The sequence below is a fragment of the Alexandromys fortis genome, unplaced genomic scaffold, assembly GCF_014885135.2.
Source record: "Alexandromys fortis isolate MF-2015 unplaced genomic scaffold, M_Fortis_MF-2015_v1.1 scaffold_45, whole genome shotgun sequence".
NCBI lineage: Eukaryota > Metazoa > Chordata > Mammalia > Rodentia > Cricetidae > Alexandromys > Alexandromys fortis.
The window spans coordinates 4,675-17,985 of NW_026067926.1; the positions used below are offsets into that span (position 1 = coordinate 4,675).

The window sequence follows — 13,311 nt, forward strand, 5'->3', positions numbered from 1 at the left end:
TATCAGTGAGTTGGCATGTGTCTGTACCAGGCATCTTCATAGTTTCCCTCTGTTGTCTTTTCTGTTGGACATGGTGTTGGTTTTTCTCCTGGTATGCAAGGTTGCAGTTAGCTAACTGAATATAGATGGAAATTTCCCTCAGAGCCCAGAGCATGGTTTTGTTGCAACTGGGCCCCACCTTGTCTATATTTATCACTAAAGCTAATATCTTACAGGGTGCTAGCTCAGACCTGTTAGTCGGGTTTGCCCTGGCTTCTTTTTGAGTTATTTTTGTAAACTAAGTTTCCACCTTCAGAGTCCCAGAAGGGCCTCTTATTGGCTTTAAAGGAAAAATTGTTCTTCATTTCTTCAGCAGCTCCCAAGTGTGGGTCCTGGAAGACTGTTCAAAGGGATAGGACATGTCCTCGAGCTACTCTGGCAAACTGGCAGGGCTCCTCCCTACTCCTCTTACACATATATTTCTTCCTGATCTAAAAATCACAAGACACAAGTCTTGTTCCTAAGAGTTGCAGGTATTTTTGGTTTTTCTTCCTAAATTTATATTCATTTTATTTATATTAACTTTTACTTTTATCAGTGTATGTGTGGGCATGTGCCACAAGTGTGTGGATGCCCTGGAGGCTAAAAGATTATTGGATCCCCTACAGCTGGAAATAGATCCAATAACGTTCAGCCAGTAACTGAAACTGGTCCTCTGTAACAGCAAGTGCTCTTAACCACCAATCTATCTTTCCAGCCCCAAGATGTATAGTTTTAGACTTTGCAAACATCCCACGTAGGGAAGGAGCTAGCTGTGATACCAGTTCAGCTAAGACCTTTCAGGATGCCATACACTGCTCTCCATGAGGCCCTATGCCTGCCATCTGCTCATGTGTGCCCTGTTCCTAGGGACTGATGTCATGGTTCGGTGCCTTAAGCTACTGAAGGAGTTCAAGCGGAAGATGGAGGATGACCATGATGACGACGACGATGAGGAGGTCATCTCTAAGGGTGTGCCTCCTGTGGACATCGTGTTTGAGCGGGACATGCTCACGCAGACCTACGAGCTCAGTGAGTCTTTTTCACCCACACTTGCCATTGAGTGAGCACTGGAGTGGGAAATGTGCTCCAGTGCATAAAGCCTAGGAAGCTTCTCTCCAAGCTTTAACTTTGGGTGAGGTTCAGGGTGGAGCCTTGCTGCTATCTTGATACATGGCTTTAACTAGGTCTTTGAGCCTTGCTTCCCCATCTGTAAAACAAGGTGTGTTAGAACAATAGAGTTCTCTAGAGTTCTAATATGTCTATGAGGGGATTTATTAGCTTTTTTTTTTTTTCACATGACATAGACTTATGGCCTCCCATAGCTGGCACAAGTGTAAGACCCAGGGAAACTCCTAGAGAACCTATAGGTTTCATGATCCAGAGCAAGAGAAGAAGGTAGGAAGGAAGTGGAGAGAGAAAATGTGAGGTGTCATTCCCCCTGCCCTCCCCCCCGTTTTTTTTGTTCTCACTGGGCTCCCGATTGATGATGTGATGCCATCCATATTTGGGCATATCTTCCCACGTCACCCTTTAACTGTTCTCAGGCCGCTTTCCTCCAGAAATAAATATCCTCATGAGCCTGTTCCAAGAATGGTGCCTGACCATTAAACCAACTTAAGTTAACCATCACATGGGATAAAACCTGTGTGAGAGCCGGGCGATGGTGGCGCACGCCTTTAATCCCAGCACTCGGGAGGCAGAGGCAGGCGGATCTCTGTGAGTTCAAGACCAGCCTGGTCTACAGAGCTAGTTCCAGGACAGGCTCCAAAGCCACAGAGAAACCCTGTCTCGAAAAACCAAAAAGAAAAACAAAACAAAACAAAAAAACCCTGTGTGAGCACATTCTCAGGATAAAAGGGAGAGGCATAGATTACCTACAATAGTGCCCCCCACAGGAACACTCAAGAAGCTTAGCTAGCTGTTTGTCTTAGTCTGTTTTCTGCTCTTGGCAATTTTTAAAGACAAGACTTATAGCTCAGACTGGTGAGTTCAGATTAGGCGCTGTTTTATGGTGGGGGCCTGTGCTCCTGCGTGAAGGAAGAAAAGCAGAGGGTAAGCAGACACATGAAATGGGCACCACATGTTGTTTCTGGAACAGCCCAGTGGAGAACACAATCTTATTGCAAAGTCTACGCCTCTACCCTAGTGCTACAGGGAGGAAGTGAGCCTAGCAGTTCTGCGGAGGTGGCAGAACTCAGCCTCTGTGCTGTTCTGTTATACAGAGGCTCCGGAGCCACGATTGCCTTCTGAATTGGTTCCGTCTTAGATCCTACCAGCAGGTCATGCCGGCTAATCTCTCAGACTTTATGAAGGCTGGTTGATTGACAGTTCTCATGGTGGCTCAGATTGCTTCCTCATAACACAATCTGAAAACAGCTATCTATAGACTTCTTGTCCCCACGTATGGCCTACTGTGTAGAGGGAAACATCTTTGCCACCTCTCTCATTCTAATAGTCGTCTTTGTGTGTGACTGATGTAGAAAGCCTGCATTCTGATGATTTTTGCCTGGCAGCTTCAAGTGTGTGGATGCATTGAAAAAGAAAGGCCAGTGTTTTCTGAACAAAGAGCTTTGCCATCATCTGCCTACAGGTCATGTAGCAGCTTCCAGCCAGGTTCCTCCCTGGAGTGTCCAATACCATTTAGAAAGGGCCTGTGAAAGGCAGGTGTGCTGATATTGAGTAATATAGGTGTGGGCTTCAGGGTAGGAACTGCAGACTACACAGTGCCAAAACCAGGCAGCAACGTCGCCTGTTCTCTGCTGTGGAGCTGCTGCCATCATCCCCCCCCCCCTCCTGGCCTGGCTGGGAAAAAAGAAGCAACAGGAACATAGGTGATGCACTCTCAGAGAAAGTTGTCAGGAGCTGGACATGGGGACATGTGCCTGGGAGCCGAGGCAGTCTAGCCAAAAAAAAAAAAAAAAAAAAAAAAAATTACCTTAAAGTTATTTTGATGCTTTTTGAAAGGGGTAAGTTCATTATCTAAGTAAGTTCATTTATAAGGGAAGGCTAATTTCCTACTGCTGCTTCTTCAAAGTGATGGAGGTAAGTTAGAGACTTTATAGGTCCACCTCGATTTGAGTAGAGCCACTACTCACTTTCCCTTCAGTGTTAGCATGGGGAGCCAGAGAGCAGACACCCAAAAGGAGCTGCTGGTGTTCTTGGGGTCAGGTATTGCTCTTCAGCCTGGCAGCAGGGCAGTCCTTGCCGGGGAGGGGAAGTGCTTTCTGTGTCTGGCAGTTCCACCTCTGTGCTTAGCAAGGGAGCAGGGAAGTAGCTGTGAGCAGCTACCCCTTGCAGTGGTGGGTTTCAAGCGTGGTATTATTCACAGTTGAGCGCAGAGGCACGAAAGGAATTTCCCAAGCTGAGATCCGAGTTGCTATGAACGTGGGAAAGCTGGAAGCGAGAATGCTGTGTCGGCTCCTTCAGAGGTTCAAGGTTGTCAAGGTAATGCCCTGTCATCCCTACAGTGCCAGTAGAATTAAACATCAGAGAAGCAGAGGCCTTACTGTGTCCATGAGGCAGAACCTATATGAGGCCACTAGGCCTCCCCCTCACTCAGTGCCTGTCTGGTTCTGCTTCTTAAATCTGAAGCGCTGGAGAGTGACGTACAGCAACTGCCCTTGCAGCCCCTTCCTGGATGAGGATGGTCAGCTGGAGCTAGCTAGTGTCCTCCCACTGGTGTGACTTGCCTGGCACCTCAGAACATCAGAGCAGCTAACTGTAGGCCTAGTGTTCCCTTTTGTGATTCAAAGCTGCTGATAGTTGGCTTCCTGACAACTAAGGCAGTTAATTACAAAGAGAAGGGTTGTTTGGTGTGTTCTGGATAGTCTAGTCCAAAATCAAGTGGTTCTCATTGCCTGAGAACCTGTAATGAGACAGCAAGCACCTCATGACAGAAATACGTTGGTAGAATAAACTGTCACATCCTGAGCCCAAAGGAAGACAGAAAATGGTCAGGATAGGTGGGAGGTAGAGAGGAGGCGATACTTATCCAGACCCTCTGGTGGGCTACTGTGGGCATTTTTTCATAAGGCAGGGCTTTATTAGTTAGGTAAGTATAACTGGGACCTTGGCACTATCTGTGGCACATGAAGGGTACATAAAAAGTCTGTACTTTCTCACTATAGCCCGTGGGACAAGCTCCTTTCCTATTTTAGAAGGCAAGATGATCGTGGATTGGCGATGAACCAGACTACAGGTCTCCAAGGTTGTGGGTGTCTGCAGTGTGTAGGACCCTGGGTTCTGCATAATCTGCACAAGCCAAATCCTAACTGGGTGTATGAGCCAGGTCCAGTGTCAGGCACAGAAGTGCATGGAAGACCAAGTCAAGGCCTTATCAACAAAGGGCTTCTAGCTTCGGAGAGCAAACACTGTCTGGATAATGCAGGCTCTGACAGGAAGGCACTCTGAGACTGGGACCACGTGCATACCTGTCAGCATTAACACCCCCCTCCCCATGCGCTCACCGTGTGATTACCCTAGGGATTCATGGAAGATGAAGGCCGGCAGCGAACCACCAAGTACATTTCCTGCGTGTTTGCAGAGGAGAGTGATCTGAGCAGGCAGTATGCACGTGAAAAGGCCCGAGGAGAACTACTGACCACTGTGAGCCTAGCCTCAGTGCAAGATGAGTCCCTCATGCCTGAGGGTGAAGAGGCCTTCCTCTCTGACTCCGAAAGTGAGGAGGAGAGCAGCTGCAGTGGCAAGCGTAAGGGCCGAGGGTCCCGGGGGCGTTCAAGAGCCTCAGGGGTTGCTGGCTCTCAGCCTCATCACTCCACTCCAGCTAAGGGTAAGGACTGCTTGAAGCATATGGGGGCAGCAGGGCCAAGCACCCTGGCACTGCTGGGCATCACCAAGAAGCAGTTGTTCAGCCCAGCCAGCCTGGAATCCCCTAGGTCCTACCCTCATTTGGGGCCTAGAAGTGTCCTTTTCGCACCGTTGTCACAGGTGTGGAGAGGAGTCGTGTGAGTGTGCCCTGCCCTGGTTACTTGTAAGGTAGTCTTCTTTACAGCATGGTTTTACTATTAAAGAGATAGAGTTCTGTGAGCGTCATTCCTTCCCTCAGTCCTTTCAAGAACCACTTAGGGTTTAGTTTATAGAACACTACTATGGAGGCAGGGGTGTTCAGATGGCCTCCCAATTGAGCTATTATAACCCAGTGTATTTTGTTTTCTTGTTTGAGACTGAACTTCACTATGTAACCCACTTAGAACTCACCCTTCCCACCTCAGCCTCCTGAGTGCTGGGATTTCAGGTGTACGTGACCTTGGATGACTTGAAATCCTGCTTTAAAACATGTATGGAAGGTAGACAGTTGATAGACTTGTGAATTTCATGTTCAGCTTTGCACCCCAAGGCTGCAGAGTGAGCCTGAGGAGGCCCCAGGCTAGCCTGCTCTGACTGCTAAGCAGAGAAGCCCTTTTCTTTGTTTTCCCCTGACCAGCTGTGCCCATTCTCATTGTAGGTGGGTGGAAAGTCCTAAACCTGCACCCACTGAAGAAGCCAAAGGCACTGGGCACTGGTGAGGAAAGAGCCCGCCGAAGCTCACGTGCTAGGAATGGCCTGAACACCAGCAGTTCCTCTGAGCTCAATACATCTTTCGACCCTAACAACATGGATAATCACAGTGGCGATATTGCTGTGATTGAGGAGGTCCGGCTCGATAATCCCAAGGTCAGTAATGAGCATGGGGCTTATGGCAGAAGGATCTGGTGACTGATGTGGACCAGACCTGTGGCCAGGTGGTTCTTGATGCTGTTTGATTCCGGTTTCACAGCCCCAGAGAGGACATGTGAAGTCTAATCTGTGAGGGTGAAAGGCAGTGCCGTGGGATGGATACTGGCCTGCTGCGGGAGTGAAGCACGGGCACTGCTCCTGCTTCCGTTCTGTGCTGGAAGAGCAGTCTGGGCTTTGGTCACGCCCTGCGCGGAATTGTCAGGCACTCGGTGATTGGAGTCTACACTCTTTCCACACTTGACTGTTTCTCGATGCCTCCTGAGGTCTTCTTTAGGTCCTCTACTCCTGGTAGAGCAGGCCCTCCTCCAGGGCATAGTTGCTATTCTCTGTCCTAGCACCGCTCCTTCTGATAAAACCACTTCGTTTTATAGCCATGGCACTCTTATTTGGCAGAACACAGCTCTGCTTCTTCAGCCTCCAGTTACTTGGGGTGGTTTCCTCCAAAATGTTCCTCTGATCATGATGGACTGTTCTAAAATCCTCGAAACTTCCTTCCCTAGTGTGAGAGAACCCTGCCTGACCTGGAGCACCTATGGTGGGCAAGGGAGCAGGCTAGACCCAGCCATTCTTATATTGTCATCCCAGCACCAACTTGTAGCTTCCTGGGATACATTCCCATTCCTGAAAGTACTACACCAAGCCGTAGCCACCCAGGTAAACATGCCCCGTGACTGCCACATGATATCAACAGGTATTCTTTTTCCATTCAGGGTTCATATTCTGGCTTTACCACATGTTGTAGATAGAGAGACCTTAAGAATGAAAGGAGAGGAGGGGATGGAGAAAGGACTCAGTAATTAAGAGTACAGGCTGCTTTTGGCAGAGAACTTGGATTTGAATCCTAGCACTCTGTGGCAGCTTACAACCAACCATTTGTGACTCCAGTCTTGGGATCTAAGGCCTTTTTCCGGCCTCCTCTGGTACTGCATACACGCGATACACAGACATGCAGGACTTACAAACACTCAGACATAAAAATTAATACAATCTTCTAAAAAATTGAGGGAAGTTGTGGGTGAAAAGATGACTCAGCACTTAAAAGTACTTGGTGCACTTACAGAAGACCTGGGTTCGGTTCTCAGCACATACTCTAGGTAGCTGACAACTGCATGTAGTTCTAGCTCCAGGGGATTCTACCCCTTCTTTTGGCCTCTTTGAACATCTGTCCCTATATGACAGATACATATATATACACATAAATAAACCTGAAAGAGAAAAACAAAATCAGTGAATTGGGCCTTGGTCAGGAATGAGGGAAAAGCACAGGCTCCTGTCCCCTCCTTCCATCTTTCCCCCAGGAAGCCTAGTCTGAACTCCCAGCCTGCTCTGCCTCAGCCTCCAGAAACTTGCTGGTGTTCGAGTCAGAAGCCTGTCCCAGTGCCCTTGCGTGTGCACATTCATCCTCTATGACCCTGGGCAGGTCCTGGCCTCTCGAGCCCTGGTTTCCTCCTTGGGGACATGAGAAGTTATGAAGTTGCTGTTGAGTTTTCCATGGCCTGACAGTAGCCTCGGCAAGGTGCTGGGCTCTTCCCGCCCACTGGGGAGAAGCCAGGTAGACATGGAGCTACTGTCTGCTTTTGGAGGAGTCGCAGTAGGTGATGCCCAACCCCTGCTCTGAAACTAGCTGATCCCAAACTAGCTGATCATCTACTGGCAGGTACCTCTGAGAAGGTGGTGGGGTCTTGTGCAGGGAGCTGGCCAGGTGAATTCTTCTTGAATAACAGGACCTGACTTTTGAAAGGGGAGTGTGTTCCTCAGGTGTGGTGTCTATCTGGTCCTATCCTTTCTGACCCCTGGTCTTGGGTTTTCGTTATGTAGGAGAGTGGTGGCTCTCAGAAAGGCGGGCGGCATGGCCCAGGCCAGGACAAGCCTCACAAAACATACCGACTGCTGAAGCGCAGGAATCTGATCATAGAAGCGGTCACCAACCTCCGCCTGATTGAGAGCCTGTTCACGTAAGTGTGCCAGTGTCTCTGTCACTGCCCTCTTTACCAGCCAGAGAAGGGACTAAAAGGCCTCGGAGCTGCTGCTTCACCGTGTGCATTTTATGGTGTCCCATTGTGGTCAATAGGGTATAGATTTTGTTCCTACTGTTGGGGAAGGTAGACCTTGAGAATTAAAATACTAGACACCACGGAGCCTGCACTGACTTCTCTCCATACCTGAGTGAGTTACTGTTGTGTGACCATGACAGGTACGTGAGAATAACTTGAAGGAAGATTTATTTTGGCTCAGGGGTTCTCTGCTCTCTTGGCTCCATGTGTGTAGTGGCAGGAATTTGTAGCCAAGAGAGACACCTCCTGACAGCCAAGAAGCAGAGAGAGGTCAAGGTCTATCTCCAGTAACCTGCTTCCAGCCAGGCCTCATCTTACAAAGTTTACAGAACCTCCCAGTATCACTACCTTCTGGGTCCAAGTCTTTGAACCCATGAGTTGTAGAGACGCGTCTCATTCAAGGGAAACAGAAACCTGCAGGTAGCGGCATAGCAGGAGGCACAGGTGGGGCTGTGTGCTAAGGAAAGAAGGGCTGCCCTTTGCAGCTCCAGAAGCCACCACTCTGGGGGGTCAGCATTTTCAGGGTCACAGATGTGGGGTCTTTTTACTCTGTCTCTGGCTGACTGGGGACAGGGACCTCATAAGCTAGATCTTCACCTTGATCCCTTCTGTGCCCTGAGAAAGTTTATCTGGGCGTCCTGATGTCCATATTGGCCTTGCTCTACTGTGATTAGTATCTAGAAATGTCACAGTGAATCAGAAGATTGAGAGAGATCAGTAGAAGAGTGAAAAAGAGCTTCAGACCAAACGAACGGTGGGAGACTAGAGCTTTGTCTAGCTAGTGTTCAGTAAGCATGCCGCCTTGGCAAAGACAATTTTCATTCTAGTACTCTTTCCCTTCCCTTGTTCCTTTTCATGGTCAGATCATGTGATCTCTGGTGCTGTGGAGCTGCTGTGGGTAGTGACCTGACTTCAGCTAGTTTGTTTACTCTAAAAAGATGGAATTTCATGTTCTAAGAGGCTCCCCTATGTAGCATGTGAAGAGCTCCCACAGAGTTTTCCTGGTTCCCAACAGACCTGTTGTGACTTCTCTGTGTCTCTGCATGTTGAAATGGGAATGTGACCTTCTCTGATATCCAGGATTCAGAAGATGATCATGGACCAGGAGAAGCAAGAGGGTGTCTCCACCAAGTGCTGTAAGAAATCCATTATCCGCTTGGTGCGGAACCTGTCTGAGGAGGGTCTCTTGAGATTGTATCGGACAACGGTCATTCAAGATGGCATCAAGAAGAAGGTAATCTCTTGGACTTCTCCTGATGCCCACAGAGCCAACCTCCTGCTATGGAAAACTTTCTGACCTAGTATCCCTTGTCATTGTTGATCCTTTGCTGTAGTGATTGGGACATCAAATTCTGCCTCTTAATGTGGAGGGCAGGGATCCTGCCAACATTCCGTGGCAGCTGGGAGCAGCCACCTGAGCCTTAGAGCAGTGAATTGGCCAGCCTGGAGGAAGAGGAGGGAAGCAGGCCTGGTGCAGTTAAGTAGGGCAGTGTTAGGAATGCACGAACCTTCTCCACAGAAACAGTGGAAGGGTGGTGGCCAGTCTGTAGGATGTGTCTGTTTCTGTGGTACTGTGATGGGAGCTGTTCCCATAGTAACTGTAGCTCAGCAACTTTGCACACATTTTACAGCATCAATTTTTCAGGGTCAGAGTAAATGGGATGGCACAGCTGGACATTAGGGCTGAAAGCAGTGGGGCTTTACAGCCCCTTAATTCCTGACTGGATTTTTCCATCTCAGCTGTAAGGGAGCCCTGCTTTGATACTTTGTTTCTCTCATAAGTAGGCAAGGTCATTTCTGCTTTTACATACATTTTTGTTTCTTCTGATATACAAAGTAATACCAAAAACTGACTTAAGAAATAGTTTGCTGTTGCCTGGAGACAGAACTCATGGGCTTTTATATCTGCTGAAGTCACTTCAAAATAAAGCCATCAGGTCCCCTTGACCTAGCTCCTTCCTCCACAGCTGCCTGCTATGAATCCACTTAAGGGGCAGTCAGTCATGTGCCAATCCGTCTTACTGAAGGACATATTAAGGCCCTATCAGCAGGGACTCCCATGACTTCAACAGGTTTTTCAGAAGCTACTCTGTTGGACTGCCTTGATGTCACTGTCGAGGATAACAAGTCCTCCCCTAGTTTGGGCCTGAGAAGATATCTGGCCTCAGGATTGACTTCTCCAGTGCTAATCTAGAAGGCTAGTAATGACCCAGCCTGGGGGAGGGGATGAGGATGTCAGGTCGATGTTTAGGGTCACATAACCACAGAAATGGAGCCTCCAGCTGCAGTGCAGTGCGTCAAGAGCTGTATGCTTTTGAACTGGGTTTGAAGTTTACCACTGAGACTTGATTCCTGATAGGAGTTGGCACAGGCTTCCAGTAGCTGTCTTCCAGTGATTGCCTGGAGCCCATTTCCCTATACCTGCATCTTGCCCTAACCCTGAGGCTGTTGAAGAATTTGCTGCTGCTCTGGGACAGTGGGCAATGGGAGCTGCCACCTCTAAGTACTTTTCATTTCTCTGAGAATCTGCCTAACTGGCTGTCGTTTGCAAAGAAGTCAGCAGTACAGGATGCAGTGTAGAAGTGGATGGACATGGGATTTCTTTTTTACCAGCAAGAATGGTGAGCTGGGACTGTGGGGGTGGGGCTGCTGCCCTTCACTCTGCAATGACAGCACAGAAAGCTACTCCTGGGGCACCCAGTCCATCATGTTTCATACTCATGCCCTGTCTTGTTCCCCCTGCCTGTGCCACTCTGCCAGTGCTAAAGTTAGTGTCCTGACTCCTACACTCCCAGATTTTATCAGAGAAATAGCAACCACTGTCACCATTCTGTCTGGGGAAGTAACGACAAAGCATCCCTCTGTCCTCTGCCAGTTGTTCAGAGGTGCCCTGCCAGGGTACTAGCAACACACAGCCAGAGAGACTGCTCTTATGCCCCACTTGCTTTTCCAGGTTGATGTCCTGTCAGGGATCTCAGTAGAGTAGGTGTGGGAGCTGCCCCACTATCAGAAGAGCTGGTGAGATGTGGCAGCCTGGCCAGGGAAAGTGCAGGACCAATGGCTTAAGATCCAAGACTTGGCACCATAGTCCACAAAGGAGTTGTGATTCTTGCAGCTGAAACCGTAAACTGTCTGCCATGTATTCCACCTCTCTGAACTGTGGGTGTGTGGAAATCTTGCTGTGGAACCAGTTCAAACCTGCCCTGCCCTCTGGGACACTCCAACCTCTCCCCCACAGGTGGATCTGGTCGTGCACCCATCCATGGACCAGAATGACCCTCTTGTAAGAAGTGCTATTGAGCAGGTTCGCTTCCGGATCTCCAACTCTAGCACAGCAAATAGGCAAGTGGAAGAACTCACAATTACCCTGCCCAGGTCTGTGTTCTAGCCTGCAACCAGTGGAGCAGCCTTCTGAAGGCTTTGTGTGCACCTGAATGAGATCCTGGGTTTATTGGCTAGCAGCTGTGACTTGTGCTCACCTACTCTACATGGTGATCCAATTCTGAACTTCTAGTATTCTTTATTCTAACTTACATTCTTTTTTTCTTTGGATGGAGATGGGACCAGGGCCTTGCATATGCTAGGCCAACACTTTCCCTCCTGAGCTACACAACCTGCTCTAATGCTTATCCATCTGGTAAATGTAACTAGTTAGAGCATTTTTATTGATGCTTCTGTGTAGGAATCTCAGTCTCATCGTGGCATAAATCACTGTATTTGTTTTCCCAATGTCTCACTCATCTTAGTCTAAGAGGCTGAATACTTAGCAGTGAGGGAGCAAGTTTTAAGGTGGCTAGGTTCCTGGTGGACAGAGGGCCACCCTGGAGGTAGAACCCCAGTGGTTGGTCTCAGTATCTGAACCATTTGCCACTAGTTCTCTATGTTCCTGGTTGCAGGTGTCTGACACCTAACACACTGGACTTATTTCCCTTCTTGGTGGCAAGTAGCCTCTGAAGGTTCCTCCACATTGTCGCTTCATGTTTTAGACACTGTTTACTTGTGTCGTCTGCTTGGGCCCATGATCAGTTGAGTACTCTGAAACCCCAGGCCTGGCAGATAAGCCTTGCCTTTGTTTCCAATGTATTTCTGCACCCTGCATTTGGCCTGCAGGGTTAAAGTTCCACAGACTCCAGCACCCCAAGAGGAGGCAGAAGAGGAAAGCCAAGAGCCAGAGGTCCCAAGTGGATCAGGAGACTCTGACCCGAACACATCCTTAAAGTCAGAAAGCGGACGGGTGAAAAAGACGGACGAGAAAATGGGCATAACCCCACTCAAAAATTATAAACCTGTCATAGGTAAAGAGCAGCTTTGCCACCTTTGTTCTGCACAGTGGTAGATAAATCACCTCCCTGGCACCTAGACCTTGCTTAGCTGTGGAATGAACTGGACCTGACACAGTCTGGGGTTGCTCAAGCACGGCCCACACCTTTCTCCCCACAGTTCCTGGACTCGGGCGCTCCATAGGGTTCCTTCCCAAGATGCCCCGCCTTCGGGTGATGCATCTGTTCCTCTGGTACTTGGTCTACGGTCATCCTGCTGGCCACACTGGGGAGCAGCCTACTTACCACAGTGAGAGGAAAACAGGGAAGCAGGAGCCCAGCAGATCAGGGGCTCAGACCTCCTCTGGAAATGACTGGGACACCTCTGAAGCCAGAGACAACACGGAAAGCAGCTCCTGGGAGGCAGAAATGGAACTCTCCACAGAGATAGGTAAGAGCCACTTGCCTGCATCTGGGCGTGGGGGTGTAAGGGGAGCAGAACTAAGTGCAAACCACAGACCTGTAATGGGGGAAGGCAGGGAAAGACAGTTTTTTCCTGAGCATACCGTCTGCTTGGAGTGACTCTTAGCTTTTCCTAGTGTACGTGGATGAAATCTCGTGGATGCGCTACGTCCCTCCCATCCCGATCCACAGGGACTTCGGCTTTGGCTGGGCTCTTGTCAGTGACATTCTTCTCTGCCTGCCTCTCTCCATCTTTGTCCAAATTGTTCAAGTGAGCTACAAGGTACCTGTGACTCTGGGCCAGGTCATATGTGGGGTAGCGGGGCTAGAAGCCTATACTCACATGATGGAGGGAAAATACTCAGAGCTTTCCCAGGTGATGGATGACTGGGTAGTGGGTGGGCTGCAAGATGGTCAGTCAAGGGAAGACATTTCAGATGTTTGTTATTCCTCACAGATTAGATTAGAATTGATAAGAGAATCGGCTGGGTGGATGGGTAGTGTGTACTTGAGGTGTGTGTATCATTTACTAGGTAAGAAGATAAATAGATCTGCTGCAACGGTAAAACACTTTTTGGAAGCTTGGTAAATGTCAAAACAGGAGCAAATAGAAATTACCCAAAACCTTATTACTCAGAGTCATTCACTGTTCATTTTGTTGGTGTATTTTCTTCTAGTCTTCGTGTGAGTGTGTATGTGCATGTGTGTGTCCTTAACTGAATTGTGATTACACTCGTGTGTCCTCTCCATTGACACAATTTAGCAGTATATTTTCTACC

The 13,311-nt window shown here is 48.7% G+C and overlaps 1 protein-coding gene across 1 annotated transcript in view; it reads left to right on the forward strand.

Moving 5' to 3' along the window:
• Positions 1-818: 818 nt before the first annotated feature.
• Positions 819-13,311, forward strand: part of Gtf3c1 (general transcription factor IIIC subunit 1) — a 39,623-nt gene continuing 27,130 nt past the window's right edge. Inside the window, exons 1-10 of the mRNA XM_050143160.1 lie at positions 819-1,050; positions 3,350-3,465; positions 4,504-4,810; positions 5,486-5,694; positions 7,576-7,712; positions 8,892-9,045; positions 11,050-11,153; positions 11,922-12,106; positions 12,252-12,521; positions 12,670-12,815. Coding sequence (XP_049999117.1) covers positions 843-1,050; positions 3,350-3,465; positions 4,504-4,810; positions 5,486-5,694; positions 7,576-7,712; positions 8,892-9,045; positions 11,050-11,153; positions 11,922-12,106; positions 12,252-12,521; positions 12,670-12,815 — 1,836 coding nt within the window. The 5' untranslated portion in view covers positions 819-842. The remainder of the gene's footprint in view (positions 1,051-3,349; positions 3,466-4,503; positions 4,811-5,485; positions 5,695-7,575; positions 7,713-8,891; positions 9,046-11,049; positions 11,154-11,921; positions 12,107-12,251; positions 12,522-12,669; positions 12,816-13,311) is intronic.